This window comes from Pseudophryne corroboree, chromosome 11, assembly GCF_028390025.1.
Source record: "Pseudophryne corroboree isolate aPseCor3 chromosome 11, aPseCor3.hap2, whole genome shotgun sequence".
NCBI lineage: Eukaryota > Metazoa > Chordata > Amphibia > Anura > Myobatrachidae > Pseudophryne > Pseudophryne corroboree.
The window spans coordinates 245,465,396-245,492,399 of NC_086454.1; the positions used below are offsets into that span (position 1 = coordinate 245,465,396).

The 27,004-nt window shown below is 48.0% G+C and overlaps 1 protein-coding gene across 5 annotated transcripts in view; it reads right to left on the reverse strand.

Annotated features, from left to right (window-relative positions):
• NOD2 (nucleotide binding oligomerization domain containing 2) overlaps nucleotides 1–27,004 on the reverse strand; it is a 275,792-nt gene that overhangs the window by 138,773 nt on the left and 110,015 nt on the right. For all 5 annotated transcript variants that reach the window (XM_063945323.1, XM_063945319.1, XM_063945321.1 and 2 more), the window contains one exon: nucleotides 15,615–16,132. In XM_063945323.1, the coding sequence (XP_063801393.1) occupies nucleotides 15,615–16,073 (459 nt within the window). In that variant the 5' untranslated portion in view covers nucleotides 16,074–16,132. The remainder of the gene's footprint in view (nucleotides 1–15,614; nucleotides 16,133–27,004) is intronic.

The window sequence follows — 27,004 nt, forward strand, 5'->3', positions numbered from 1 at the left end:
TAGCAACCTATGATGCCTTGTACTAACCCCAATGCACGTGCCCGCTGCTCGCGCACCGACTCCCCCGTGCGTACGCATCCCCTCAGGTTGCGTAGGGGACGCTCTGACGTCGCCTGCGCATGGAGATGGGTATTTACGGCGGTGTTTGTGTGCGACTAGCGAGCGACTCGATCGCTACATATTTAACCAATATAATGCGTTTTATAGTTAATATCCCCCTTCATAATGTCAGCAAGTATGGTAAGTTTAAAACCTCTTAGACAGAGAGATTCCTCTTTGCATGCTGGGAGGGCTCAGACAAAGGTTGGAGGGTAGTGTATGGTGTCCAGCTGTGGGGTATTGAAGAAGTGTTGTGTCTATGACAGTTGGGAGGGATTCGCATAGTTCCTGCTCATGGTTATGCACAGAAGTAGAAGATAAGATTAATTGCATTCAGAATAAATTACACATAAATGCAGGGTGGGGGACTGGAATTCAGTCACCTCTTTCACACAGACCGAAAACAAATAGCCTTACTTACACTAAGCTTTGAGATTCTATGAAGAGGGCTTATACATTTGTTTATGAATAGGTCCAGGTTTCTCTCCAGAATAATGAGTGCTGAGATGTCATTGTCTCAACTGAAAGAGGTGACCAGAGGGTAAACAAAGCACAGAGACAGAGTTTGTTTGGAAGATCCAAACAATAGGTTTCCCCAATACAACCAAGAGAGGAATTTAGAATACTGACAAGTCCTAGCCATCGCCCATTTCTTGAACTAACCAAGGATCCCAGGTGCAATACATGTCCCACCCCCTAACCAATGAAAAGAGGACACATAGTATCTATTGAAGTATGTCTTGAGCTAGTACATAAATATAGTTTGAAATAGGCTTGGGGACACAAGACTCTTCTCTCCACAACGGTTTTCATCACTGATTAACTGGGAGCTGGATATCCAGATAGCGCAGGCGATTCATTCCCATGTGTGTAAGTACTCTCTGTGACCAACTTATTCTCTGTATTTGCCACTCTCTCTCTCTGTTATTGTTAAACTGTTGTATATTGTATATGTGTAGTTATTATGTTTAGATATTGATGTTAGCCTGTAGTGTATCAACTGTTAACTGTTTTAACTTTTTCATAGCTAGATATTGTTATTATGTTTAGATATTGATGTTAGCCTGTAGTGTATCAACTGTTAACTGTTTAACTTTTTCATAGCTAGATATTGTTAGTAAAGATGTTGGAACCTTAGCAAGGTATTGTGTGTTTATTACATTGCTGAGAGTATTCAGAGTGTCTCAATCGCTCAAGAGGCTTTCATACAATAGAGGTTAATTAGCATTGCATTGTGCTCACATTACAAAACCAAGGGTTACAGTACAAACTCAATCTTTCACTGTGTTGCATACAAGGTTTACTGAGTGTCATCTCGTGAGCGTCTGCGCCGCTCGTGTTCTCCTCGTGGTTACGAGCGTACGCTACGCTAGTAGCGCAGTATTACGGTAGTCGGCCGCCTATAGCGTGCTCGACACCACGCGTTAAGTTGTGAGCGAGCGTGTCGCATGTGCGTCTCGACCACGGCTAAGCGTCTGCTACGCTAAGTGCGTACCCTTACGGTACCCCATACGCCAATTGCGTACTGAGTCTCTTACCCATTTTATAGTGAATGTAATAAGATAAATAGTTAGCTTTATCAGCAGTATATAGTAGGAGGACAGTGCAGAATTTTGCTGACCACCAGTGTATATATATATATATATATATATATATATATAACAGTACGGTACAGTAGTCCATTGCTCTACCTCTGTGTCGTCAAGTATACTATCCATATCTGTGCTGCATTGTAGTTGTGCGCAGTATATAGTAGGAGGAAAGTGCAGAATTTTGCTGACCACCAGTATATATATATAGCAGTACGGTACAGTAGTCCATTGCTCTACCTCTGTGTCGTCACGTATACTATCCATATCTGTGCTGCATTGTAGTTGTGCGCAGTATATAGTAGGAGGACAGTGCAGAATTTTGCTGACCACCAGTATATATATATAGCAGTACGGTACAGTAGTCCATTTCTCTACCTCTGTGTCGTCAAGTATACTATCCATATCTGTGCTGCATTGTAGTGTGCAGTATATAGTAGGAGGACAGTGCAGAATTTTGCTGACCACCACTATATATATATATAGCAGTACGGTACAATAGTCCATTGCTCTACCTCTGTGTCGCCAAGTATACTATCCATATTTGTGCTGCATTGTAGATGTGCGCAGTATATAGTAGGAGGACAGTGCAGAACTTTGCTGACCACCAGTATATATATATATATATATATATATATATATATATATATATAGCAGTACGGTACAGTAGGCCATTGCTATTGATATATTACTGGCATATAATTCCACACATTAAAAGATGGAGAACAAAAATGTGAAGGGAGGCCGGACACTTGGGTCGCTTAGCTTAGCCATCCAGCGACCTTGGTGCACCTCTTTTTTAATTTGCATCATGTGCTGTTTGGGGACTATTTTTTTAAGTGCCATCCTGTCTGACACTGCAGTGCCACTCCTAGATGGGCCAGGTGTTTGTGCCGGCCACTTGGGTCGCTTAGCTTAGCCATCCAGCGACCTTGGTGCACCTCTTTTTTTCTTTGCATCATGTGCGGTTTAGGGACTATTTTTTTAAGTGCCATCCTGTCTGACACTGCAGTGCCACTCCTAGATGGGCCAGGTGTTTGTGCCGGCCACTTGGGTCGCTTAGCTTAGCCATCCAGCGACCTTGGTGCACCTCTTTTTTTCTTTGCATCATGTGCGGTTTAGGGACTATTTTTTTAAGTGCCATCCTGTCTGACACTGCAGTGCCACTCCTAGATGGGCCAGGTGTTTGTGCTGGCCACTTGGGTCGCTTAGCTTAGTCATCCAGCGACCTCGGTGCAAATTTTAGGACTAAAAATAATATTGTGAGGTATGAGGTGTTCAGAATAGACTGGAAATTATGGTTATTGAGGTTAATAATACTGTGGGATCAAAATGACCCCCAAATTCTATGATTTAAGCTGTTTTTGAGTGTTTTTTAAAAAAAAACACCCGAATCCAAAACACACCCGAATCAAACAAAAAGTTTTCAGGGAGGTTTTGCCAAAACGCGTCCGAATTGAAAACCAAAACACAAAACCCGAAAAATTTCCGGTGTACATCTCTAGTTCTCATGGAGCTGCACTCCGAATTAGTAAGAGCCCTATACTTGATTTTCAATGACTCACTTACGTCAGGTATGGTCCCCAAAGACTGGCGTATAGCGGAAGTAGTGCCGATATTTAAAAAGGGAAGTAAATCTGAACAGGGTAATTATAGACCAGTCTTACATCTATAGTAGGGGAATTACTGGAAGGTATTTTAAGGGGTAGAATACAGGAGTGCCTCAAAACGGGTGGTCTTCAGTTTGCCGGCTGTTGGGATCCCGGCGCACAGTATACCGGCGCCGGAATCCCGACAGCCGGCATACCGACACTTTTTCTCCCTCTTGGGGGTCCATGACCCCCATGGAGAGAGAATAAATAGCGTGCCTGTGCCCGCAGCGTGGCGAGAGCAGCGAGCCCGCAAGGGGCTCATTTGCGCTCGCCACGCTGTCGGTATGCAGGCGGTCGGGATCCCGGTGCCGGTATGCTGGTCGCCGGGAGCCGGCCGCCGGCATACCATACTACACCCCTTCAAAACCAATAAGGTTATTAATAGGAACCAACATGGATTTGTAAAGGATAGATCATGTCAAACTAACTTAGAGTAATAGGCTTTTATGAAACGGTTAGTGTGAACCTAGATCAGGGTGAAGAAGTGGATGTAATCTTTTTAGAATTTGCCAAAGCTTTCAATACAGTACCTCACATGAGACTTATATACAAATTAAGAGAACTTGGGCTAGGGAGCACAATGGCCCTCATTCCGAGTTGTTCGCTCGCTAGCTGATTTTAGCAGCATTGCATATGCTAAGCCGCCGCCCTCTGGGAGTGTATCTTAGCATAGCAGAATTGCGAACGAAAGATTCGCAAAATTGCGAATAGAAATTTCTTAGCAGTTTCCGAGTAGCTCGACACTTACTCTGCCACTGCGATCAGTTCAGTCAGTTTCGTTCGTGGTTTGACGTCACAAACACACCCAGCGTTCGCCCAGGCACTCCCCCGTTTCTCCAGCCACTCCCGCATTTTTCCCAGAAACTGTAGCGTTTTTTCACACACACCCATAAAACAGCCAGTTTCCGCCCAGAAACACCCACTTCCTGTCAATCACACTCCGATCACCAGAACGAAGAAAAAACCTCGTAATGCCGTGAGTAAAATACCAAACTTCTTAGCAAATTTACTTGGCGCAGCCGCAGTGCGAACATTGCGCATGCGCAGTTAGCGGAAAATCGCACCGATGCGAAGGAAAATAACGAGCGAACAACTCGGAATGAGGACCAATATGCACTTGGGTTAGAAATTGGTTGGGTAAAAAGGAGCAGCGAATTGGATTGAAGTACCAAGTGGTGTGCTACAAGGGTCTGTACTTGGACCACTATTGTTTAACATTTTCATAAAAGATCTAGAAGTAGGTCTAGAGAGTACAGTGTAAATTTTTGCTGACTATACCAAACTGTGTAAGGTTATAAATTCGGATGGCAATGCTAAGTTTCTACACAACGACTTATTTAGATTGGAAACATGGGCAGCAAAATGGAGAATGCAGTTCAACACAGACAAATGTAAGGTAATGCACTTTAGTAGCAACCATCTGGTTTGCGTATAAATCTGAATCAGTCCCATTGTGCTTTGAGTTATCTGGTCTATAGCAAAAAATCAGTACTTAAAATTGAAAAAGTTACCAAATGTGAAACCCACAAACATAGGGGCAGATTTAACAAGAGTGACTTTCTTGTTATAACTTTTTACATATGTTAAATGGTGCTCCAGCCAATCAGCTCCTCGTGTGTCGTGTCATGTGTTCTAAAAATGACAGTAAGGAGCTGAGCACCATTTATCGTTAGTAATGAGTGGTAACAAGAATATCACTCGTTAAATCTGCCCAAGACAGTCAAGCTCTAAGAATGACTGAAGTTGCAGGGTCATCGCTCCTTCTATTGTCCTGCTTCTTTCTGTAAGGCACACAGTGGCTGATTCTGAGGTGGACGCTTCTACGGTCACAGGGCCTAATTCAGCGTGGATTTTAGATCCATAACACTGACATGCGGGGGGCGAACAGCAGAGGGCAAGTCTGCCCCAATTGCCGGGGGCCTGCCACCCTGCAGGGCCCGGCAATAGCATTGTACGGCGGCGATGCTTTCGCATGTTTAGGGTAGCCCTCTGCCTACGCAGCCTAGCTGCGAAGGCAGGCGGCGACCCACCATGTTTCGGGTCGCAGAGGCTGCGTGTGATGTCATGCAGACGCCATGGCCCGCCCCACAAATGATCCGGATGCGCCTGCATTGTCCGGACCGTACCCCCTCAACGCCGCCACGCCGCCCCCTAAACACAAAATCGACGCCCCCTCCTGCCCAAGAGCGCCTCTGCTGTCGCATCTCACAGCTGCTGCGCATGCGTACACTTCACGGGGCTTCAGTGTGCGAACGCTGCGTTCCGTGCTGAATTAGGCCCACTATTCCCTACAGCATTATACAGGTATGTGCTTTCATATGCTACTGCGACAGTCCGTCAAAGTATGTTGAAAATCTGTGTGTCTGAAAGTGCAAGCCTATCCCGCCTGCTGCTCTAGTATTTGCAGATGGAACTAGCATTAGCACATGCCCTAATCTGACAGAGGTTTAGATACAATCCCACTCAAAGCAATTACAACACAAAAGGGGAGATGTACTAAGCCTTGTAAAGTGATACATTTTACGGTGATGAAGTACCAGCCAACCAGCTCATGTCATTTTTCAAACCCAGCCTGTAACATGACAGTTAGGAGCTGATTGGCTGGTACTTTATCTCCGTGAAATGTAATGCTTTTCAAGGCTTAGTACATCTGGCCTTATTAGACCTATCCCCACATATGCCTTTTGTAAATATATCTTTTCCAGGGGTTGGGGAGCTGGTGCTGTTGATGATTATCAGAGGCATTATTTAGCCATCTCTGATGGCTTATCACCAACACCAGCTGGTAGTACTTGTATCATACTAGCATTGAAGCACAGTGTATTAAGGTCCTTCTGTCTATTTACATTACTTAATTAACATTTCCATTTGGACAACTTCAGAAAATAATTGTTTTTTAAAACAGGAAATCAGTGGTGGAGGGTTTGTGTTTAATTATTTATAATGTTGAAAATGAAACTTTTGTGTTTATTAACTTTTAAGACACTATTCCTCTTATGTATATGATACTTCATAATGGGCCTAATTCGGACCTGATCGTAGATGTGATAAATTTAGCACATCTACGATCAGTCACTCTGACATGCAGGCGGACACCCAGAACAGGGCTAGTCCGCCCCGCATGTCAGTCCCTGCCCTGTCACAGAAGTACAAAAGCATTGCACAGCGGCGATGCGTTTGTACTTGAAGAGTAGCTCCCCACTAGCGCAGCTCCTGCGCGCTGGCAGGGATCTACTCGTTGCAGTGAGGGTCCCCCCAACGGTCCAGCCACGCCTGCACTGTCCGGACCACGATTTCTAAACGGCGGCCAAACGCTGCCGGCCTGCCCCCTCCCACCCAGCGAATGCCTCTGCCTGTCAATCAGGCAAAGGCGATCGCAGGGCTAAGACAGCCGTCAGCTGTCTGGCATGCGCCGGCGCACAGCACCAATCAGGTCTGAATTAGGCCCTATATTATAATCAATGCTGAAAGTGGGGAGGTATACAGTTGTATGCATTCAGCCACTTCCAGCACTGGACATAGCATTTTCCTGCATTTGCAGCTCCGCTCAGACAGTGCATTTATTTCTGCATTGAGCATCTGCTGCTGCATATACAGACCACCCCCCCCTTCTTTCTTGACATTGGTGGATAGAGGGAGGGGCAGCTGAGGAGGCGACTCGAGGAACGGGAGCAGGCACTCTGGCGGCTGTCAGCCACAACATCTGATGGGTTTGTCTGTATATAGTCATTGTGCGCTGTTGTAGTGAGCCAAGTAACCTATATTCAGCCACCCCTATATTATCTCTACTCTGGGCACTGTGGTTTACACCCATTAGCCTGTGCCCACCTGTCCCTGAGTGTGGTAGCAGTGCTGATGAGTTGATAGTTAGGCCCGAGTCATCTGCCCCAGATGTAGCTGTAGAGCCAGGTGGCGGCATGAGTTCTGCCGCACACACTGTTGTGCTGGACCATGTCATCCATCGCTACTATGAACCATGTCATCCATCGCTGTTATCTCTACCAACAGCCCCTGCTCCCAGCCACAGCCCTATAGCACCCACCTCACCAGGGCGCTGCAATGGTTCAGCGGTGTAACTCCCAGCTTCTCTCTCCTATAAGGATGCCTATTCTGTATGCTAGGGGCAGGTGCACCGGGCACAAGTTCACTGAGGAAGGAAGGTGTAGTGGTGAGAGTAGGATGGGAGAAAGGAGTGAGGTGCAGTGTAGGGGTGAGTGAAGGAAGGAGGGAGTGAGGTGCAGGGATGAGAGAAGGAAGGAGGGAGTGAGGTGCAGGGGTGAGAGAAGGAAGGAGGGAGTGATGTGCAGGGGTGAGAGATTGTAGGAGGCAGTGAGGTACAGGGACGAGAGATGGAAGGAGGTAGTGAGATGCAGGGGTGAGAGATGGAGGGAGGGAGGGAGTAAAAAGTGCAGAACTAAAGAAGGATAGAGGGTATGAGCAGTATAGGGGGTAAGTAAGGGAAGGAGGAAGTATCAGGGGTGAAGTGAGACATTAATAAAAGCTGAAATAAATACAGATACTGTATGGGGAAGAGGATGATAGACGTAGGGGAGGTAGGGAACACAGGTTGGATAACTATATCATATTATATGGTTTAATTTATACTTTACCCTTTACACTAACATGATGGGGGACACTTAGCACAGGACAAGCTCGCCACGCACGCCGGGTCCTCCCCCACGCCGCTAACATGCGAGCGCTTCATGCTAAGGGTAGCCCCCTGCCTACGCAGCCTAGGCCACCAACGTTTGGGTCGCAGCAGCTGTGTATGATGTCATGCAGCCGCAGTGGCCGGCCCCGTAAACTGTCCGGACATTCCTGCATTGTCCAGACCGCGGCCCACCAACGCCGCCCCAAAAACATTGCGTCAATGCCCCCTTTCGGCCCCATGAATGCCTCTGCCTGTCAATCAGGCAGAGACGTTGGCATATGTGAGATGCCGTCGCATCTCACTGTGTGCGCACGTGCAGTGCAGCTTCTGCACATGCACACAATCCAGAAGGGCTTCAGCATGCGAACGCATCGTAGAGTTTTTAGCAAGATGACACGTTGGGGTGGAGTAACCAGGGAACATTGGTGGAGTGCAATTATACAGAGGAAAGTTGTCAATGCAGGGCACCCCCAAGTAACACTTTTACAGATGTATAGGAAAGGTATACAGTCACCATGTCTTTGACAAAATGTCGACATCGGAAATGTCAACATTATCATAATGTCAGCATTTCCAATAGGCTTAGGGTTAGCATTAGAGTAAGGGACAGAATTGCATTAAAAGGACATTTTCTCTTACGTCCTAGAGGGTGCTGGGGTCCACATTAGTACCATGGGGTATAGACGGGTCCCTTGGGAGCCATGGGCACTTTAAGAGGTTAATAGTGTGGGCTGGCTCCTCCCTCTATGCCCCTCCTACCAGACTCAGTTTAGAAAATGTGCCCGGTGGAACCAGTCACAGCTAGGGGAGCTCCTAGAGCTTTTCTAGTTTTCTTATTTTTTTAAGAGCATGTTAGGCACAGGGAAGCTGCTGGCTGCTTTGTGGGACTTAGAGGGAAGTCGGATCCAACCCTTGACGTTAATGGCCCCTACCTCCGCTGACAGGACACTGAGCTCAGGAGGGTGTCGATCGCAAGCCCCCGAGGCGACCGCTCACTCCCGCAGCACTGCTGCCACACCCTAACAGAGCCAGAAGATGCAGTGGTGATTATGACGCCAGCACCCCGGTAAGCGGGGCGCCGCCAGGAATGGCGGCACAAGGGTGGGAGCGCAGCGCTGATGCTGCGCGCCGGAGGGCTCAGAGGTACTGTTGTGCGGCGCTGTGAGTGGCGCCCTGGGCCAGCGCAATACCCTAACACTGGTCATCAGAGCTAACAGAGCCTAATCCCACTGTTAGCAACAAGAACACCTCAGGCCAGTATAAAATAACAGGAGCGGGAAGACGCGCCATTACAGGGGGCAGGGCTTCTCCTCAAAGCAGATCCAGCACTCACCAGTGCCATTTTCTCCCTGCAGATCACACTACAGAGACGCTGATAGGGAGCGCTGCCCTCCACATAACTCCAGTTATCCTCTGCGGTACCAGGGTGTTATAGAAGGGGGGAGGAGAGTGTTATTCACTGTTTAATCTATAAAGGTTACTCAATCAGCGCCAGGCATTTTTTTTATAATAACTGCCTACTGGAGAGCTGGGTGTGCTGGCTCCTTATACTCGGTGTCTCTCTGAAGATACTTGGGGGAAACTGTGTCTGACATTTTCGTGTGTGTGTGTGTGTGTGTGTGTGTGTGTGTGTGTGTGTGTACCATGTCTAGGGATTCTGTATCTTGTGCTGCAGAGTGTGTGTCCTCTCCAGAGGAGTCTATTCCATGTACTCAGGAATGCAATGTACTGTCTCAGCCTTCTGAATCCGAACCCCCATGGGTGGCTTCTCTTAAGGGAATGATATCCCAGATTTCATCTAGGATAGCTCATAATGAGACTGAAACACAGGTTTTGAAAAGATCTGTAGAGGTTTTGTCGTATTCTGCTCCCGCTACCTCATCCAAAACCCCTGATATATATCCTAAGAAACGTGCTCTTGTCCAAATAATGCAAGTCGACAAACGGATACCAACTCTGATGCAGGAGACGGTGAGGGGGATATCCTGGGGGGTGAGGCATCCCTTGCTAAGGGGTGCAACTCATGATTGAGGCTATTATGGACATTTTACACATTACTGATAAGGTACCTGAGCAGGTAGAGGAGGCTTACTTTACTGACACTAAGAAATCCTCCCTTACATTCCCTGCATCTAAGGAATTAAATGCATTATTTGAAAAATCCTGGGAAAACCCAGAGAAAAAATTCCAGATCCCTGAAAGGGTTCTCATTGCTTTTCCTTTCCCTGAGGATAAGAAAAAATGGGAAAACCCGCCAGTAGTAGACGCTTCTGTTTCTAGATTGTCTAAGAAAGTGGTTTTGCCTGTCCCTGGGTCCACCGCGTTAAATGAGCAGGCTGACCGCATGATTGAGACTACTCTGAAATCTTTATACACAGCAAATGGCGTAGCTTTAAGACCCACTATTGCTTGTGCATGGATTTCTGAGGCCATAGTAAAGTGGTCAGGCACTTTACTAGAGTATTAAATTCTATGGATAGAAGTGACATTGAATTGTTTTCACGTCACATACAGGATTCTGCAGGTTTCATGGTGGAAGCCATGAAAGACCTGGGACATATGAATGCGAGAGCTTCTTCCATGGCTGTCTCGGCATGCAGAGGACTCTGGCTGCGCCAATGGTCTGCGGATGCGGAATCCAAGAAAAGTGTGGAGAACCTACCCTTCAAAGGGCAGGCTCTGTTTGGGGAAGCCTTAGATGCATGGATCTCCATGGCAACTGCGGGTAAGTCAACTTTTCTTCCCTTTGCTACACCACCGACTAGGAAATCAAATCCTATGTCTGCAATGCAGTCCCTTCGGACCGCTAAAGTTAAGAAGTCTAAATCCCCCTACACTTTCTTTAGAGGTGGTCGGGAAAAATCCCGAAAACCTACACCCACAGGTTCCCAGGAACAGAAACATGGTTCTGCTTCCTCAAAATCCTCGGCATGACGGTGGACATCCCAGCCTGGAAATCGGATAGTTGGTAGCAAGACTAAGAAATTTCAGTAATGTCTGGGCGTCCTCATGCCTGGATCCCTGGGTACAGGATATTGTTACCCAGGGGTACAGACTAGAGTTTCAAGAACTCCCACCTCACCGATTCTTTAAATCAGGCTTGCCAGCTTCACTGACAGAAAGTGCTATCCTACAGGAAGCCATTCAAAAATGACTAAGGTCAAATGTACTTATTACAGTTCCACCTCACCTACAACACAAAGGTTACTATTCAAACCTGTTTGTGGTACTGAAACCGGACGGTTCGGTAAGACCGATATTAAACCTAAAATCATTGAACCCATACTTGAGGGAATTCAAATTCAAGATGGAGTTTCTGAGAGCGGTGATCTCAGGTCTGGAGGAGGGGGAATTCTTCGTATCCCTGGATATCAAGGATGCGTACCTTCATATTCCGATCTGGCCACCTCACCAGGCTTATTTCAGATTTGCGCTGCTGGACTGTCACTATCAGTTACAGGCGCTGCCGTTTGGCCTCTCCACGGCACCAAGAGTATTCACCAAGGTAATAGCGGAGATGATGCTACTCCTTCGCAAGAAGGGTGTGAACATAATTCCTTACCTGGACGATCTGCTGATAAAAGCGTCTTCCAGGGAGAAGCTGTAGCAGAGCATTGCTCTCTCAACTCAACTACTCCAGGATCATGGTTGGAGCCTAAATTTTCCATAGTCGCATCTGGAGCTGACAAGGAGACTGTCCTTCCTAGGGTTGATCCTCGACACAGAAGTACAGAGGGTGTTTCTGCCGGAGGAGAAAGCGTTGGTGATACAAACAATGGTCCAGGATGTCCTGAAGCCAGCCCGGGTATCGGTTCATCAGTGCATTCGCCTTCTGGGGAAGATGGTTGCCTCCTACGAGGCTCTACAGTACGGAAGATTTCATGCACAGTCTTTCCAGCTGGATCTCCTGGACAAATGGTCGGGATCTCATCTTTACATGTACCAGAGGATGTGTCTGTCACCGAAAGCCAGAATCTCGCTCCTCTGGTGGCTGCAAACTTCTCACCTACTAGAGGTCCGCACCTTCGGGATTCAGAATTGGATCCTCCTAACCACGGATGCAAGTCTCAGAGGTTGGGGAGAAGTCACCCAAGGGGAAAACTTCCAAGGAAGGTGGTCAAGTCTGGAATCCAGCCTTCCGATAAACATTCTGGAACTAAGGGCCATGTACAACGGTCTTCTACAAGCGGCACATCTTCTAAAAGATCAGGCCATTCAAGTTCAGTAGGACAATGTAACAACAGTGGTCTACATAAACCGACAAGGCGGAACGAAGAGCAGAGCTGCAATGTCAGAGGTAACAAGAATCATCCTCTGGGCGGAAAAGCACACGGTGGCACTGTGAGCAATCTTCATTCCGGGAGTGGACAACTGGGAAGCGGACTTCCTCAGCAGACACGATCTCCATCCGGGAGAATGGGGCTTCCTCCCAGAGGTGTTTGCAGAGGTGGCAAGTCTTTGGGGCATACCTCAACTAGACATGATGGCCTCACGCCTCAACAAGAAGCTTCGGAGGTATTATTCCAGGTTGAGGGATCCGCAGGCAGTGTCGGTGGACGCACTGGTAACTCGGTGGGTGTTCAAGTCAGTGTATGTGTTCTTTCCACTTCTACTCATCCCAAGGATTCTCAAAATAATCAAAAGAACAAGAGTTCAGGCGATCCTCATTGCTCCGGACTGGCCAAGAAGGGCTTAGTACGCGGATCTTCTGGAGTTACTGCTGGAAGATCCGAGGCCTCTTTCTCTTCGAGAGGACCTTCTGCAACAGGGGCCGTTCTCTAATGAAGACTTACCATGGATATGTTTGATGGCATGGAGGTTGAACGCCAGATCTTAGCTCGGAAGGGCATTCCGAACAAAGTTATTCCTACCCTGATACAGGCTAGGAAAGGAGTAACGTCAAAACATTACCATCGGATTTGGAAAAAGTACGTGTCTTGGTGCGAATCCAAGAAGTTTCCTACGGTGGATTTTCAACTTGGACGGTTTCTCCTCTTCCTGCACGCAGGGGTGGATGTGGACCTGCGCCTGGGCTCCATAAATGTCCAGATTTTGGCCTTGTCCATTTTTTTCCAGAAACAATTGGCTGCCCTCCCTGAGGTTCAGACTTTCTTGAAAGGGGTTCTGCACATCCAACCTCTCTTTGTGCCTCCTACGGCACCTTGGGACCTTAACGTGGCGCTGCAGTTCCTGCAATCGGATTGGTTCGAGCCTTTGCAGGAGGTGGAGGTCAAATTTCTTACTTGGAAGACTGTCACACTGTTGGCATTGGCATCTGCTAGACATGAGTCGGAACTGAGGGCATTGTCCTACAAGAGCCCCTACTTGATTTTTCATGAAGATAGAGCTGAGCTCAGGACGTGTCAGCAATTTCTTCTGAAGGTTGTGTCGGCTTTTCATATCAACCAACCTATTGTGGTGCCAGTGGCTACTGACTCCTCGATTACCTCAAAGTCCTTTGATGTTGTGAGAGCTTTGAAGATTTATGTGAAGAGAACTTCTCTTCACCGAAAGTCGGACGCTCTGTTTGTCCTTTATGATCCCAACCTTTGAAAAAGCTGCAGTGCCTGCAGCGAAACGCGTCAGCAGGCTTGCTTGGTCACTATCCACTGGAACTATTGCTGCCTTTGTGTGCCCGGACCAGGACTAAATCTCAAATCTTGCAGAGAAACCGAGGCGAACAAATCCATCTGGAGTACCACCAATCTTCTCCATGACAGGAGGATACCGCGTTGCAGTGAGGACCCCTTAAAAACCTTGCTTGGGTTTGAGTATATCAAAGAGACACTCTCAAGGGACTACACCTCCAGCGGCTTAATGTGGTAATAACATATGTGGGACTGCATCTTTGGTCCACCTCCAGTCTTTTCACCTAATTCTCTACCAGTTCATTTCAAATAGGAACGGACTACACTAGATAGGCAGCTATCTGACCAAAAAGTATACTGAATCAGTGGCCATTTTATGTTTTTTAATATGTTTTAATATTATGTCTAATTAAATTGTGATCAGTTTTTTTTCACTCAATCCTTCTTATTCACTAGTTAATTATTCCGTTAGCGCTGCTATTGTGTTTTTGTATTTGTATGATCCCAACGAGGTTGGGTGGCCTGCTTCTAAGCAGACAATTTCTCGCTGGATCAGGCTTACTATCCAGCATGCTTATTCTACGGCAGGATTGCCGTGTCTGAAATCCGTTAAGACCCACTCTACTCGTAAGGTGGGTTCTTCCTGAGCGGCTGCCCGGAGTGTCTCGGCTTTACAACTTTGCAGAGCAGCAACTTGGTCACGGTCGAACACGTTTCCTTAGTTCAACAAGTTCGATACTTTGGCCTCTGAGGACCTAAAGTTTGGTCAATCGGTTCTGCAGGAGCCTCCGTGCTCTCCCTCCCGTACTGGCAGCTTTGGTACATTCCCACGGTACTAATGTGGACCCCAGCCTCCTCTAGGACGTAAGAGAAAATAGGATTTTAATTACCTACCTGTAAATCCTTTTCTCGTAGTCCGTAGAGGATGCTGGGTGCCTGCCCAGCGCTTCGTTTTCCTGCAGTTGTTACTTGGTTCAGTGCTGCCTTGTTCCTTGGTTAAGTACTGCATTGTTACTTGGTTAAGTAATGTTGTTCAGCCATTGCTGACTTGATTCAAGCTGGTTAGCTTGGTTTTCTGTTGTGTGTGAGCTGATGTGAATCTCACCACTATCTGTGTATTTCCTTCTCTCGAAGTATGTCCATCCCCTCGGGTACAGTTTCTAGACTGAGTCTGGTAGGAGGGGCATAGAGAGAGGAGCCAGCCCACACTATTAAACTCTTAAAGTGCCCATGGCTCCCAAAGGACCCGTCTATACCCAATGGTACTAATGTGGACCCCAGCATCCTCTATGGACTACGAGAAAAGGATTTACCGGTAGGTAATTAAAATCCTATTATTGACATTTTAACAATGTCAATATAGCATCAGTGTTGACATCCGGAATGTCGACATTACGACCATAATAATGTTGTCATTGTGAATGTCTAGAGAATATACCACACCCTTAGGAAAACTGAAACTATTATTATTATCCTTTATTTATATGTCGCCACAAGGGTTCCACAGCGCCTATCAGATTGACAAATGAGCAAAACAAGAAAACAGTGACTTCCAGTACACGACAATATAGGACAAGTGCATGGTATATAGACATTGCTTCATCAGCGGTCATAACAGTGAAATATGCATCAGGGTGGTAGAAACCAAGGGTTAGATGCCATTGTAGGGAGTAGATGATAGTCTATGTAAGAGACGACAAAGCACATGAGGGAAGAGGGCCCTACTCGTGAGAGCTTACATTCTGAAGAGGTGGGGTACAAATGGGGTAAACATAGAGCATGGATCAGAAGGTTAGGATGAGAGATGGAGGGTTTGATGAAGAAGTGGTTATTGAGAGTCCATTTGAAGTTTTGTGGAGAGTCTGATAGGGAAAGGTAGAGAATTGCAGAGATAGAGAGTAGCATTGGCAGAATACTGGAGGCAGGAATGGGCGAAAGTAATCAGAAGGCAAAAGAGGCAGCATGCAAAAATTTGACTTTTTGGCTACAATTACTTTGAGGGCATACATTATATAAGTACACATCAAAAAGTTACCTTTTGTGGAGATGAAAAGATAAGTAGTTGTATTTCTTCAATTTCAAATTTTGAGACATAGCCACGCTCCACAAGTTGTTGTGAAATAGCACTTATGTAGTTACACAATAATCGAACAACCCTTGGCCGCTGACTTTGTAGATACTGACAAGGATGAGAAACATCCTCAGGAACCTGCAGACAGACCTCGTCCTCATGGGATGCATTCTCAACTTTCCGAAAAGCATCTAAAAAGTGTTTACAATCCGTTTCACCTTTGCAGGTGATAACATCTAGCAGATGCCTGACTAGATTGGACAAGGGTGAGCTTACAAGACTGACTGCTGCATAGTCTTCCCAGTTGAGGACATTCCATGAGAGAAGGTGATCAAGCAAGTATTCATATTTTTCCCGAGAGCCTTCAGCCAGTTTAGATACCAAGTGATCTCTCTTAGCTTGGACAGTTTGCAGTGAGCTCATCCCACATTCTGGTCATGGGGCGCATCAAACATTCCAAGCAGGAGAGACGAAAAATACCTCTAAAAAGGAAAAAAACAAATGTCAATTGTATGCGTAAGGTATCAATTCTCCACTAAAGAAGTAACAAGGTGATAAGTCTTCAGATGCTTATTCTATTACTTTATGAAATTCTTTCATTAACTTCTTCCTGTATCCATAAAACGTTAGGTATACAGTATAGGAAGTATGAGCAATGGCGCCAAGTGGAGGTGGTTACTAATAACCTGGGCCCAGGCTTGCCGGCGGAGTCTGGAAGGGGCCCGGGGGAGGGCGGTCCCCCCCCCCCTACACTCCTGGAGTGTACTAACCTATATCTGAGAAGCGGGTCCTTCCTCCACAGCCGGTGCCATCTACCCAGTGCCATCTTTGGGAAGATAGCGCCACACATTGAAGGTAAAGACTGTGCTGTGTTACTACTCCGTAACTGGACTAGCTGGGACAATAGATGGTAGAGTGGTTGTAACTAGGGGTGTGCGAGTGGTGCCGTCTCTCAGTGGCCCCCAGATGTGGTTGGAGTAGCCATCGCTGCTGCTTACATAGAAGCAGCAGCGATAGCACTAATATGATAGTGCAGCGGGAGGTGAATGCATTACTGATCCGAACTGCCTCATAGGTTGCAGTATTGCATCATCTTTGACACCATTGGCCGGCTGTGTGATCCAGGTCGTGCATGCCGGCCGCCACATTTGCTAGTCAATTTTAAGAAATGGAGGACATCGCCACCCCCTCCCCACCCCCAGATGTCATCAGACTTTCAATCACTGTCTGTTGCTGTCCTGCGCCTGCCATTAATTGACTCGACCCCATAGGACACAACACACTGGTCATGCAGTATACTCCCTTAAAATGTGCAATTGCAACTGGTAGCTGACCTTATGTCCATGCAAGCTTCGTATATGTGGCTTGGAAATGAAGACAAACGACACGGGAGCCCTATGGTGTATTATTGTTTAGGTTTTGAATGGACATACATTAGGCCATTGGTTCCAAAACTTTTTTGAATCATGGCGCCCTAGAGTATCAGAATTATTTTCACGGCACCTCTAGGCTAAAAGTTTCTTATTGAGAAGTTTAGAACAAAAATATGAAATTAAGTAAATTGTGTTTCTCATACGTCCTAGAGGATGCCTGGGTCCACTTCAGTACCATGGGGTATAGACGGTTTCGCAGGAGCCATGGGCACTTTAAGACTTTTCCAGAGTGTGAACTGGCTCCTCCCTCTATGCCCCTCCTCCAGACCTCAGTTTAGAAAATGTGCCCAGGCAGACTGGTTGCACTCTAGTGGAGCTCTACTGAGTTTCACTAAAAGACTTTGGGCTAGATGCATCATCGCTTGGAAAGTGATAAAATGGAGAGTGATAAAAAGTGCCAGTCAATCAGCTCCTAACTGCCATTTTTCAAATACAGCCTGTGATATGGCAGTTAGGAGCTGATTGGCTGGTACTTTATCACTCTCCATTTTATCACTTTCCAAGCGATGATGCATCTGGCCGTTTATGTTAGGTTTTTTATTTTCAGGGAGACTGCTGGCAACAGTCTCCCTGCTTCGTGGGACTTAGGGGGAAGAAGTAGGAACCAACTTCCTAAATAGTTCCATGGCTCTGCTTCTTGCTGACAGGACACCATGAGCTCCTGAAGGGTACTGAACACTAGCTGCGGCTATGCGCTCACTCCCACAGCACGCCGTCCCCCCCCTAACAGAGCCAGAAGTCAGAAGAGGCGTGAGTATTATTACCGGAGATCTGCAAGAGGGACCTCCGGTCTTCGTGACGGCTCAAGGTACCGCGCAGCGAGCGGGAACGCTGCGCGGACATGCTATCCATACACAGCGCACAGCAGGGTGCAGGACGCGGGGGGGGGGGAGCATGGGCAGCATGAAAACCTTCTCTGACTGGCAAAAAGGTAGCATATTGGGCCGTGGCACAATCCTACACCACCGCCAGTATAAATATTACCTCATGTTTTCTGAGGGGAAACGCACCATTGTAGGGGGCGGGGCTTCCTCCTCAGTCAGCCAGTGCTGCTCAGCGCCATTTTCTCCAGGCAGGGGAAGACACGCTGGCCCTCCTCCACGTCTGAATCAAGTATCAGGGTGTATATGAAGGGGGGCAGAGTGAAAAGTGGTGCTTAAAATTGGCATATAAAAGCGCTAAAGGTCTCTGTAGATACACAGCGAAGTGAACTGGCAAGTACCTTCTGTGTACTTCTGACAGATTTTACTGAGGGTCTGTCCCCTATAAGCCCCGGAGTGTCTGTGGTGTGATTGTACACGTGTGTGACATGTCTGAGGCAGGGAGCTCTTCTCCTGAGGGAGCCATGGACACAGAGATGTAATGTGGTGGCGCTGCCGGCACACCAGAAGCCTGAATGGGTGAAAGAATTACGTGATAGTGTGAATCATATCAGTAAGAGATTGGATAAGTCTGAGTCTCATGCAGAAAGTTGGAGAAAATCTGTCGAAGATGTGATTTTTCAGAGTTCTGCTTTTTCATCCACAGGGACCCCTCTGCGTCACATAAAAGGTCATTTGCACAAGTAGTACAAACTGATACCGACACGGACTCTGACTCCTATGTCGACACTAGTGATTCCAGGGGAATAGATCCAAAGTTAGCAAAAAACATACAATACATGATTGTGGCTATAAAGGAGGTGTTAGAAGTTACGGAGCCCCCTCCTTTACCACAGGAGAAGGCTTACTTTTATAAAGAAAAGAAGATTAATGTAACTTTTCCTCCTTCTCATGAGCTGAACAGTCTCTTTGAGGGTGTCTGGGCAAATCCCGAAAAGAAATTCCAGATTCCCAAAAGAATTCAGGTAGCTTATCCTTTCCCTGCAGAGGACAGGAAAAGGTGGGAGTCACCCCCCGTTTTGGACAGTGCCCTGTCACGTTTAACAAAAAAGGAGATTCTCCCTAGGCCTGGGACGGCTTGACTTAAGGAGCCGGCAGACCCCAAGTTGGAGACTACGTTGAAATTTTTTTATGTGGCCAATGGGACACTTATCAGGCCTACCATTGCCTGTGCGTGGGTGAGTAATGCTATTGAAAAGTGGTCAGAAAACTTGTCATCAGACACTGACACAATAGATAGAGACGAGATACTCCTAACATTAGATCATATTAAAGACGCTGCTGCGTATATGCTAGAAGCCATGAAAGATATTGGTCTCTTGGGATCAAGAGCCGCTACCATGGCAATCTCAGCACGGAGGGCGTTGTGGATTCGCCAATGGAATGCTGATGCAGATTCCAAAAGGAATATGGAGGCTCTCCCGTACAAAGGTGAGGCCTTGTTTGGAGATGGGCTGGATGCTTTAGTTTCTGCGGCTACCGCGGGTAAGTCGACATTCTTGCCTTATGCTCCTGCGAAAAAGACACAATACTCTCAGATGCAGTCCTTTCGGCCCAATAATACAAAAAGGGTAAAGGTTCCCCTTTCTTTGCGGGTAGAGGAAGGGGAAAAGGAAAAAAGTCTACAGGGTCTCCAGGATCACAGGAGCAGAAATCAACCTCTGTTCCTGCCAGAGCTTAAACATGACGCTGGGGCTCCCTTGCGGGAGTCCGCTCAGGTGGGAGCATGTCTGAAACTCTTCAGTCAAGTCTGGGTTCAATCTGGCCTGGACCCGTGGGTCTTACAAAATAGTGTCCCAAGGGTACAAACTGGAGTTTCAAGACATTCCCCCATGCCGATTTTTCAAATCGGCCTTACCAGCTTCTATCCTGGAGAGGGAAGTGGTTGCAGCAGCAATACAAAAATTGTGTCAGGATCAAGTCATTGTCCTGTTTCCCTTGTTACAACAAGGAGAAGGGTTTTATTCAAGGCTATTTGTAGTTCCGAAGCCGGACGGCTCGGTGAGACCGATTCTAAACTGGAAAAATCTGAATCTCTACTTGCAAAGGTTCAAGTTCAAGATGGAATCTCTGAGGGCAGTGATTTCCAATCTGGAGGAGAGGGAATTCATGGTGTCAGTGGACATAAAAGATGCCTACTTACATGTTCCCATTTATCCTCCGCATCAAGCTTATCTGAGATTCGCAGTACAGGATTGTGATGACCAATTTCAGACGTTGCCGTTCGGACTCTACACGGCACCGAGGGTGTTCACCAAGGTGAGGGCGGAGATGATGGTCCTCCTTCGACAGCAAGGAGTCAATATAATTCCATACCTGGACGACCTCCTGATAAAGGCAAGGTCCAGGGAAAGGTTGGTGCAGAACATTGCACTCTCCCTGACAGTACTGCAACATCATGGTTGGATCATAAATTTTCCAAAGTCACATTTCGAACCGACGACAAGATTGTCCTTACTGGGAATGATACTGGACACAGAAGTACAGAGGGTATTTTTTCCAGTAGAAAAGGCTCTGGAAATCCAGAGAATAGTCAAACAAATTCTGAAACCAACAAGAGTGTCGATTCATCAATACATTTGGTTGTTGGGAAAGATGGTTGCGGCCTACGAGGCCATACAGTTTGGCCGATTCCACGCCAGAGTATTCTAGTGGGACCTATTGGACAAGTGGTCTGGATCCCATCTACATATGCATCAGAGGATAATCCTGTCATCCAAAGCCAGAATTTCGCTCCTGTGGTGGCTACACAGCTCTCACCTCCTAGAGGGAAGCAAGTTCGGGATTCAAGACTGGGTCCTGGTGACCACAGATGCAAGTCTCCGAGGCTGGGGAGCAATCATACAGGGGGGAAGCTTCCAAGGAAGGTGGTCAAGTCAAGAAGCTTGTCTCCACATAAACGTTCTGTAATTCAGAGCCATTTACAACGGCCTTCTACAAGCAGTCCATCTTCTTCAAGATAAACCCATACAGATCCAGTCGGACAATGTAACAGCAGTCGCGTACATAAACCGTCAGGGCGGAACGAAAAGCAGAGCGGCAATGGCAGAAGTGACAAAGATCCTCCTCTGGGCAGAAAGACATGCAAGAGCTCTGTCGGCAATTTTCATTCTGGGAGTGGACAACTGGGAAGCAGACTTCCTCAGCAGACACAATCTCCATCCAGGAGAATGGGGCCTCCACCAAGAAGTCTTCGCAGAGGTGACAGGTCTTTGGGAAGTTCCTGAAATTGACATGATGGCATCTCGTCTCAACAAGAAGCTTCAGAGATATTGTTCCAGGTCAAGAGACCCTCAAGCAATAGCAGTGGATGCACTAGTGACCCAGTGGGTGTTTCGGTCGGTATATGTCTTCCCTCCACTTCCACTCATTCCGAAAGTTCTCAAGCTCATAAGAAGAACAGGCGTTCAAGCGATCCTCATTGTCCCAGACTGGCCAAGGAGGGCTTGGTATCCAGATCTTTGGGAGTTACTCATAGAAGGTCCGCGGCCTCTTCTTCTTCGCGAGGACCTGTCGCAGCAGGGGCCATGCGTTTATCAAGACTTACTGCGGCTACGTTTGACGGCATGGCTGTTGAGCGCCGGATCCTAGCCCGAAAGGGTATTCCCAAAGAAGTCATTCCCACTCTTATTCAGGCCAGGAAGAGAGTAACGTCTAAACATTACCACCATATTTGGAGAAAATATGTATCTTGGTGTGAAACCAAGAAGGCTCCAATGGAAGAGTTTCAGTTAGGACGTTTTCTCCATTTTCTTCAGGCGGGTGTGGATGCGGGCCTACGATTGGGTTCAATCAAGGTCCAGATTTCGGCCTTGTCCATTTTCTTTCAGAAACAGTTGGCCTCCCTTCCAGAAGTTCAGACATTCGTGAAAGGGGTTTTGCACATCCAACCTCCATTTGTGACTCCTGTGGCACCATGGGATCTTAACGTGGTGTTGCAGTTCCTTCAATCGGATTGGTTTGAACCTCTACAGGAGATAGAGTTGAAGTTTCTTACTTGGAAAGTGGTCATGCTGTTGGACTAGGCATCTGCAAGGCGGGTGTCTGAGTTGGGGACCTTGTCGCACAAGAGCCCTTACTTGGTTTTCCATGAAGATAGGACTGAGTTAAGAATTCGTCAGCAATTTCTTCCAAAGGTGGTTTCTTCTTTTCATATTATCCAACCTATTGTGGTGCCAGTGGCTACTGACACCTTCGCTACTTCAAAGTCTCTGGATGTGGTCAGAGCTTTGAGAATTTATGTTGCAAGAACAGCTCGGATACGGAAAACAGAGGCTCTGTTTGTCCTGTATGCTCCCAACAAGATTGGGTGTCCTGCTTCTATGCAGACCATTGCGCGCTGTATCAGAGGTACGATTCAGCACGCTCATTCCACGGCAGGATTGCCGATACCGAATTCGGTGCATGCCTATTCTACTAGAAAGGTGGGCTCATCCTGGGCGGCTGCCCGGGGGGGTCTTGGCATTACAACTTTGCCGAGCAGCTACTTGGTCAGGGACAAACACGTTTGCTAAGTTTTACAAGTTTGACATATTGGCCGATGAGGACCTGCAGTTTGGTCAATTGGTGCTGCAGGGTCATCCGCACTCTCCCACCCGTACTGGAGCTTTGGTATAAACCCATGGTACTGAAGTGGACCCCATCATCCTCTAGGACGTATGAGAAAACAGGATTTTAATACCTACCGGTAAATCCTTTTCTCCTAGTCCGTAGGGGAGCATCCTACGGACTAGTGCGTACTTTACCTGCAGTTGTTATTTTGTTAAAAATGTTTTCAGCATGGTTGCTGTAATGTTCATGCCCGTTGGCATGTGTTTTGTTGAATGCCATGTGTGCGGCATGGTTGAAGTGTGAGCTGGTATGAATCTCACCGTTGACTTAAAAGTAAATTCTTTCCTCAAAATGTCCGTCTCCCTGGGCACAGTTCCTATACTGAGGTCTGGAGGAGGGACATAGAGGGAGGAGCCAGTTCACACTCTGGAAAAGTCTTAAAGTGTCCATGGCTCCTGCGGAACCGTCTATACCCCATGGTACTGAAGTGGACCCCAGCATCCTCTACGGACTAGGAGAAAAGGATTTACCGGTAGGTATTAAAAACCTGTTTTATATGTCATCTTTAGGTTCATTTATGTGGTGAAGGACAAGATTTGCTTCTGTTTGTCCACATATTTCATGATTGGCAGCCACCAGCAATGGTTTTTCACATTACACTGCCAATAAATAGTTTGAATTGGTCCTGGACCACCACCAACCTGAGGCACCCCTGCAAGTGTCCACGCAGTTTGAGAACCACTGCATTAGGCTCATGTCACTATGGGGGTCATTCCGAGTTGATCGTAGCTGTGCTAAATTTAGCACAGCTACGATCATGTTCCCTGACATGCGGGGGGACGCCCAGCACAGGGCTAGCTCGCCCCGCATGTCTGTCTGGCCACCCCGCACAAGTACAAAAGCATCGCACATCGATGCTTTCGTACTTGTTGAGTAACTCCCGACCAGCGCAGCCCCTGCGGCTGATGGGGAGTTGCTTGTCACTGTCCACAGTCCGGCCACGCCTGCGTTGGGCGGACCACGCCCCCAAAACGGTGGCCAAATGCCGCCGTGCCGCCCCCTCCCACCCAGCGACCGCCTCTGCCTGTCAATCAGGCAGAGGCGATCGCTAGGGAACGACGGCCTTTGGCCGTCCGGCATGCGCCGGCGCATGCGCAGTACAGACCCAATCGCTGCGCTGCGAACAACTGCAGCGAGCGATCGGGTCGGAATGACCCCCTATGTGGACCAGACGTAATTATTTCTAAATAACCAGAATAAAAGTTTTATAGTGAAATATGAACCTTTTTTTTTGTTTTTCAGTAACTGTGGATGAGTCAGAGTGGAATGCAATATATTGTGCCTGTGAGATTATTACACTGTCCCTTGGCTTCTTACTGCTGCAGAGGCGTGCCAACACCAGGAAGAGTAATCCTGATACCTACTAGATTTTCAGGCTCTTCACCACACTCAGCATGAGCCATTTCTGCAAAAGCACTCCACTGAACAACCATAAAAATATGATCCTGCGTAGAAATGGCCCATTTTTCCTTCGTCCTAGAGCAGCTGTGGACAGAGGACACATAAGGGCTGCTGCAATGGCACGAGTTGGGAGGAGGGGTCTGGAGTGACACAGGGGGGTGCAGGCTGGAGTGACACATTGAGGCAGATTTATTAAGCCTGTAGAAGTGATAAAGCAGTGATTAGTGCAAGGTGATAACGCATCAACCAATGTAAATTGACAGGAGCTGACTGGCTGGTTGGTGTGTTATCACCTTGCACTTATCACTGCTTTATCACTTCTCCAGGCTTAATACATCTGCCCCAAAGACACATGGGGGAGCTCGCTGGAGTGACACAGGAGGGTACTGGCTGTGGTGACACGAGGGAGCGGAAGTGTGTTATGTGAATCTGGCTTTTTCAATTATTTTATGTGAAGTGGCTTTTTCAATGTGTTTTATGTTTGATCTGGTTTTAAAATGTATCTTATGTTGGATCTGTCTTTTTCCATGTATTTTATACCAGGGGCGTGGCCTAGCTGGCACAAGGCCACACCCCATTTTTGCACATGCGCCTTCGGCTTGATGTCGGCTCTTTGACATACGTAACAAGAATTTTTGGCTCTTTATCTCTGACTGGTTAGCCACCCCTGTCCTAGAGGATGCTGGGTACTCCAAAAGGACCATGGGGTATAGACGGGATCCGCAGGAGACATGGGCACTTTAAGACTTTAAATGGGCGTGAACTGGCTCCTCCCTCTATGCCCCTCTTCCAGACCTCAGTTAGATTCTGTGCCCAGAGAGACTGGAAACACAGTAGGGGAGCTCTACAGAGTTTCTCTAGAAAAGACTGTTTATTGTTTTCAGAGAGACCTGCTGGCAACAGGCTCCCTGCTTTGTGGGACTGAGGGGAGAGAAGCAGACCTACTTCTGTGAGTTAAGGCTCTGCTTCTTAGGCTACTGGACACCATTAGCTCCAGAGGGTCTGATCACTTGGTATAGCCTAGCTGCTCGTTCCCGAAGCAGCGCCGCCATCCCCCTCACAGAGCCAGAAAAGAGAAGCTAGGTGAGTAACCGAAGCAAAGAAGACTTCAGTGAAGGCGGCAGAAGACATCAGTCTCAGAAGTACCGCGCAGCGGTCGTGCTGCGCGCCATTGCTCCCGCTCACAAACGGCACTACATGGGTGCAGGGCGCAGGGGGGGCGCCCTGGGCAGAAATAAAACCTCTTTTAAGATCTGGCACAGAGGTATACAGTGCACAGGCACTGTATACAGACCCCCGCCAGTATACAAATAAGCGGGACACAAGCGCGCCATTTTGGGGGCGGGGCTTCGTCCTTCCAGCTCTTATCAGCGCCATCTTTTCTCTTCACAGCAAGCTGCAGAGACGCTGGTCCTGGCCCTTCACTTCTGTCACAAGTAACAGGGTGCAAAAACAGGGGGGGCACAGCATATTTGGTGATGAATATATATATATATATATATACACACACACTAGGTGATTCATCGCGCCCTACGGGCGCTCTTCACACCGTCGTAAGGGGCTACGCCCCCTTAACCCTTGCACACCCTTGTGGCGTGCAATATTTTTATTATATGGAGTATTACCTCCAAGCATAATTGTGTGAGTGGTTAAATATTGCACGGACAAAGGGTGTGCAATGGTTAAGGGGTGGAAGCCCCTTGCAACGGCGTGAACAGCGCATGCAGGGCCTGGTGAATCACCTAGTAGGTGCTTTGGTTGGGGGAGTAGGGGGTGCGGGGAAGAGGCGGATGGGATCCTGGGGTGCCACGGGAGGTTGCGGTGGTGCCGCAGGTGGGGGAGGGTGCGTGGGTGGTGGTCCGGAGGCGCTGCGGGTGGGTAAGGAGCAGTTGCAGGGTTGCCCCGGGTGGGGGAGGGGTGGATGGGGTGGTGTGGCGGGAGGTACGGGTGCGGGGTCGCTGCGGGTGGGGGAGGGGGTCCGGAGCTATCGCGTGTATGTGTGACTGCTGCATAATGTGTGTAAGTGTTACTGGTACAGGGGACGTTACGTGTGTACGCGACACTGGTACAGGGGGCGTTACGTGTGTAAGCAGCACTGCTACAGGGGGCGTTACGTGTGTAAGCGGCACTGGTACAGAGGGCTTTATGTGTGTAAACGGTGCTGGGGGGAGGGGGCATTACGTGTGTAAGCGTCACTGGTATAGGGGGTGTTACGTGTGTAAGCGTCACTGGTACAGGGGGCGTTACGTGTGTAAGCGTCACTGGTACAGGGGGCCTTACGTGTCTAAGCGGCACTGGTACAGAGGGCGTTACGTGTGTAAGCGTCACTGCTACAGGAGGCATTACGTGTGTAATTGTCACTGCTACAAGGGGTGTTACTTGTGTAAGCGTCACTGGTACGGGGGGGGCGTGACATGTGTAAGCGTCACTGGTTCAGGGGGCATTACATGTGTAAGCGTCTCTGGTACATGGGGCATTACATGTGTAAGTGTCTCTACTACAGGGGTCATTATGTGCGCTGTGCGTTTGTAAAGTATGCGAGGGTGCAAATTTATAGTTTGCAGGGGGGCGCTGAACACTCTAGCAACGGCCCTGACTGCACACCCACTGCAGTGCACAGCACTGTCACCTTTTACATTGATTCAGCGTCCAGACATTACCCTCCGCGATATCACCCTCTCTATCCGCTACATTAACCATCTCGGGGCTTCCAGGCCGGCAGGCCAGGTGCTGTGTTGTGGAGTCAGGGCCTCTGGGTGCGGCTGTGGTGGGGAGGCACTTCTGTGACATCACATGCAGAGCAGGCTCTGGGGCTCAGAGAGTATGCGGCGCAGGGAGGCCTATGAAAGTCTTCCACTGCGCTGCTTTCATACACATCTATGCCAGTGGCCGCAGCAGCTTTTGTTCCACCAGCGGTGCGGCTAGGGAGTGGGGATTGTTGATGCCGGAGGGGGCAGGTGGACTGGCAGCAAGACATTGGTGGTCATTCCGAGTTGATCGCTCGCTAGCAGTTTTTAGCAGCCGTGCA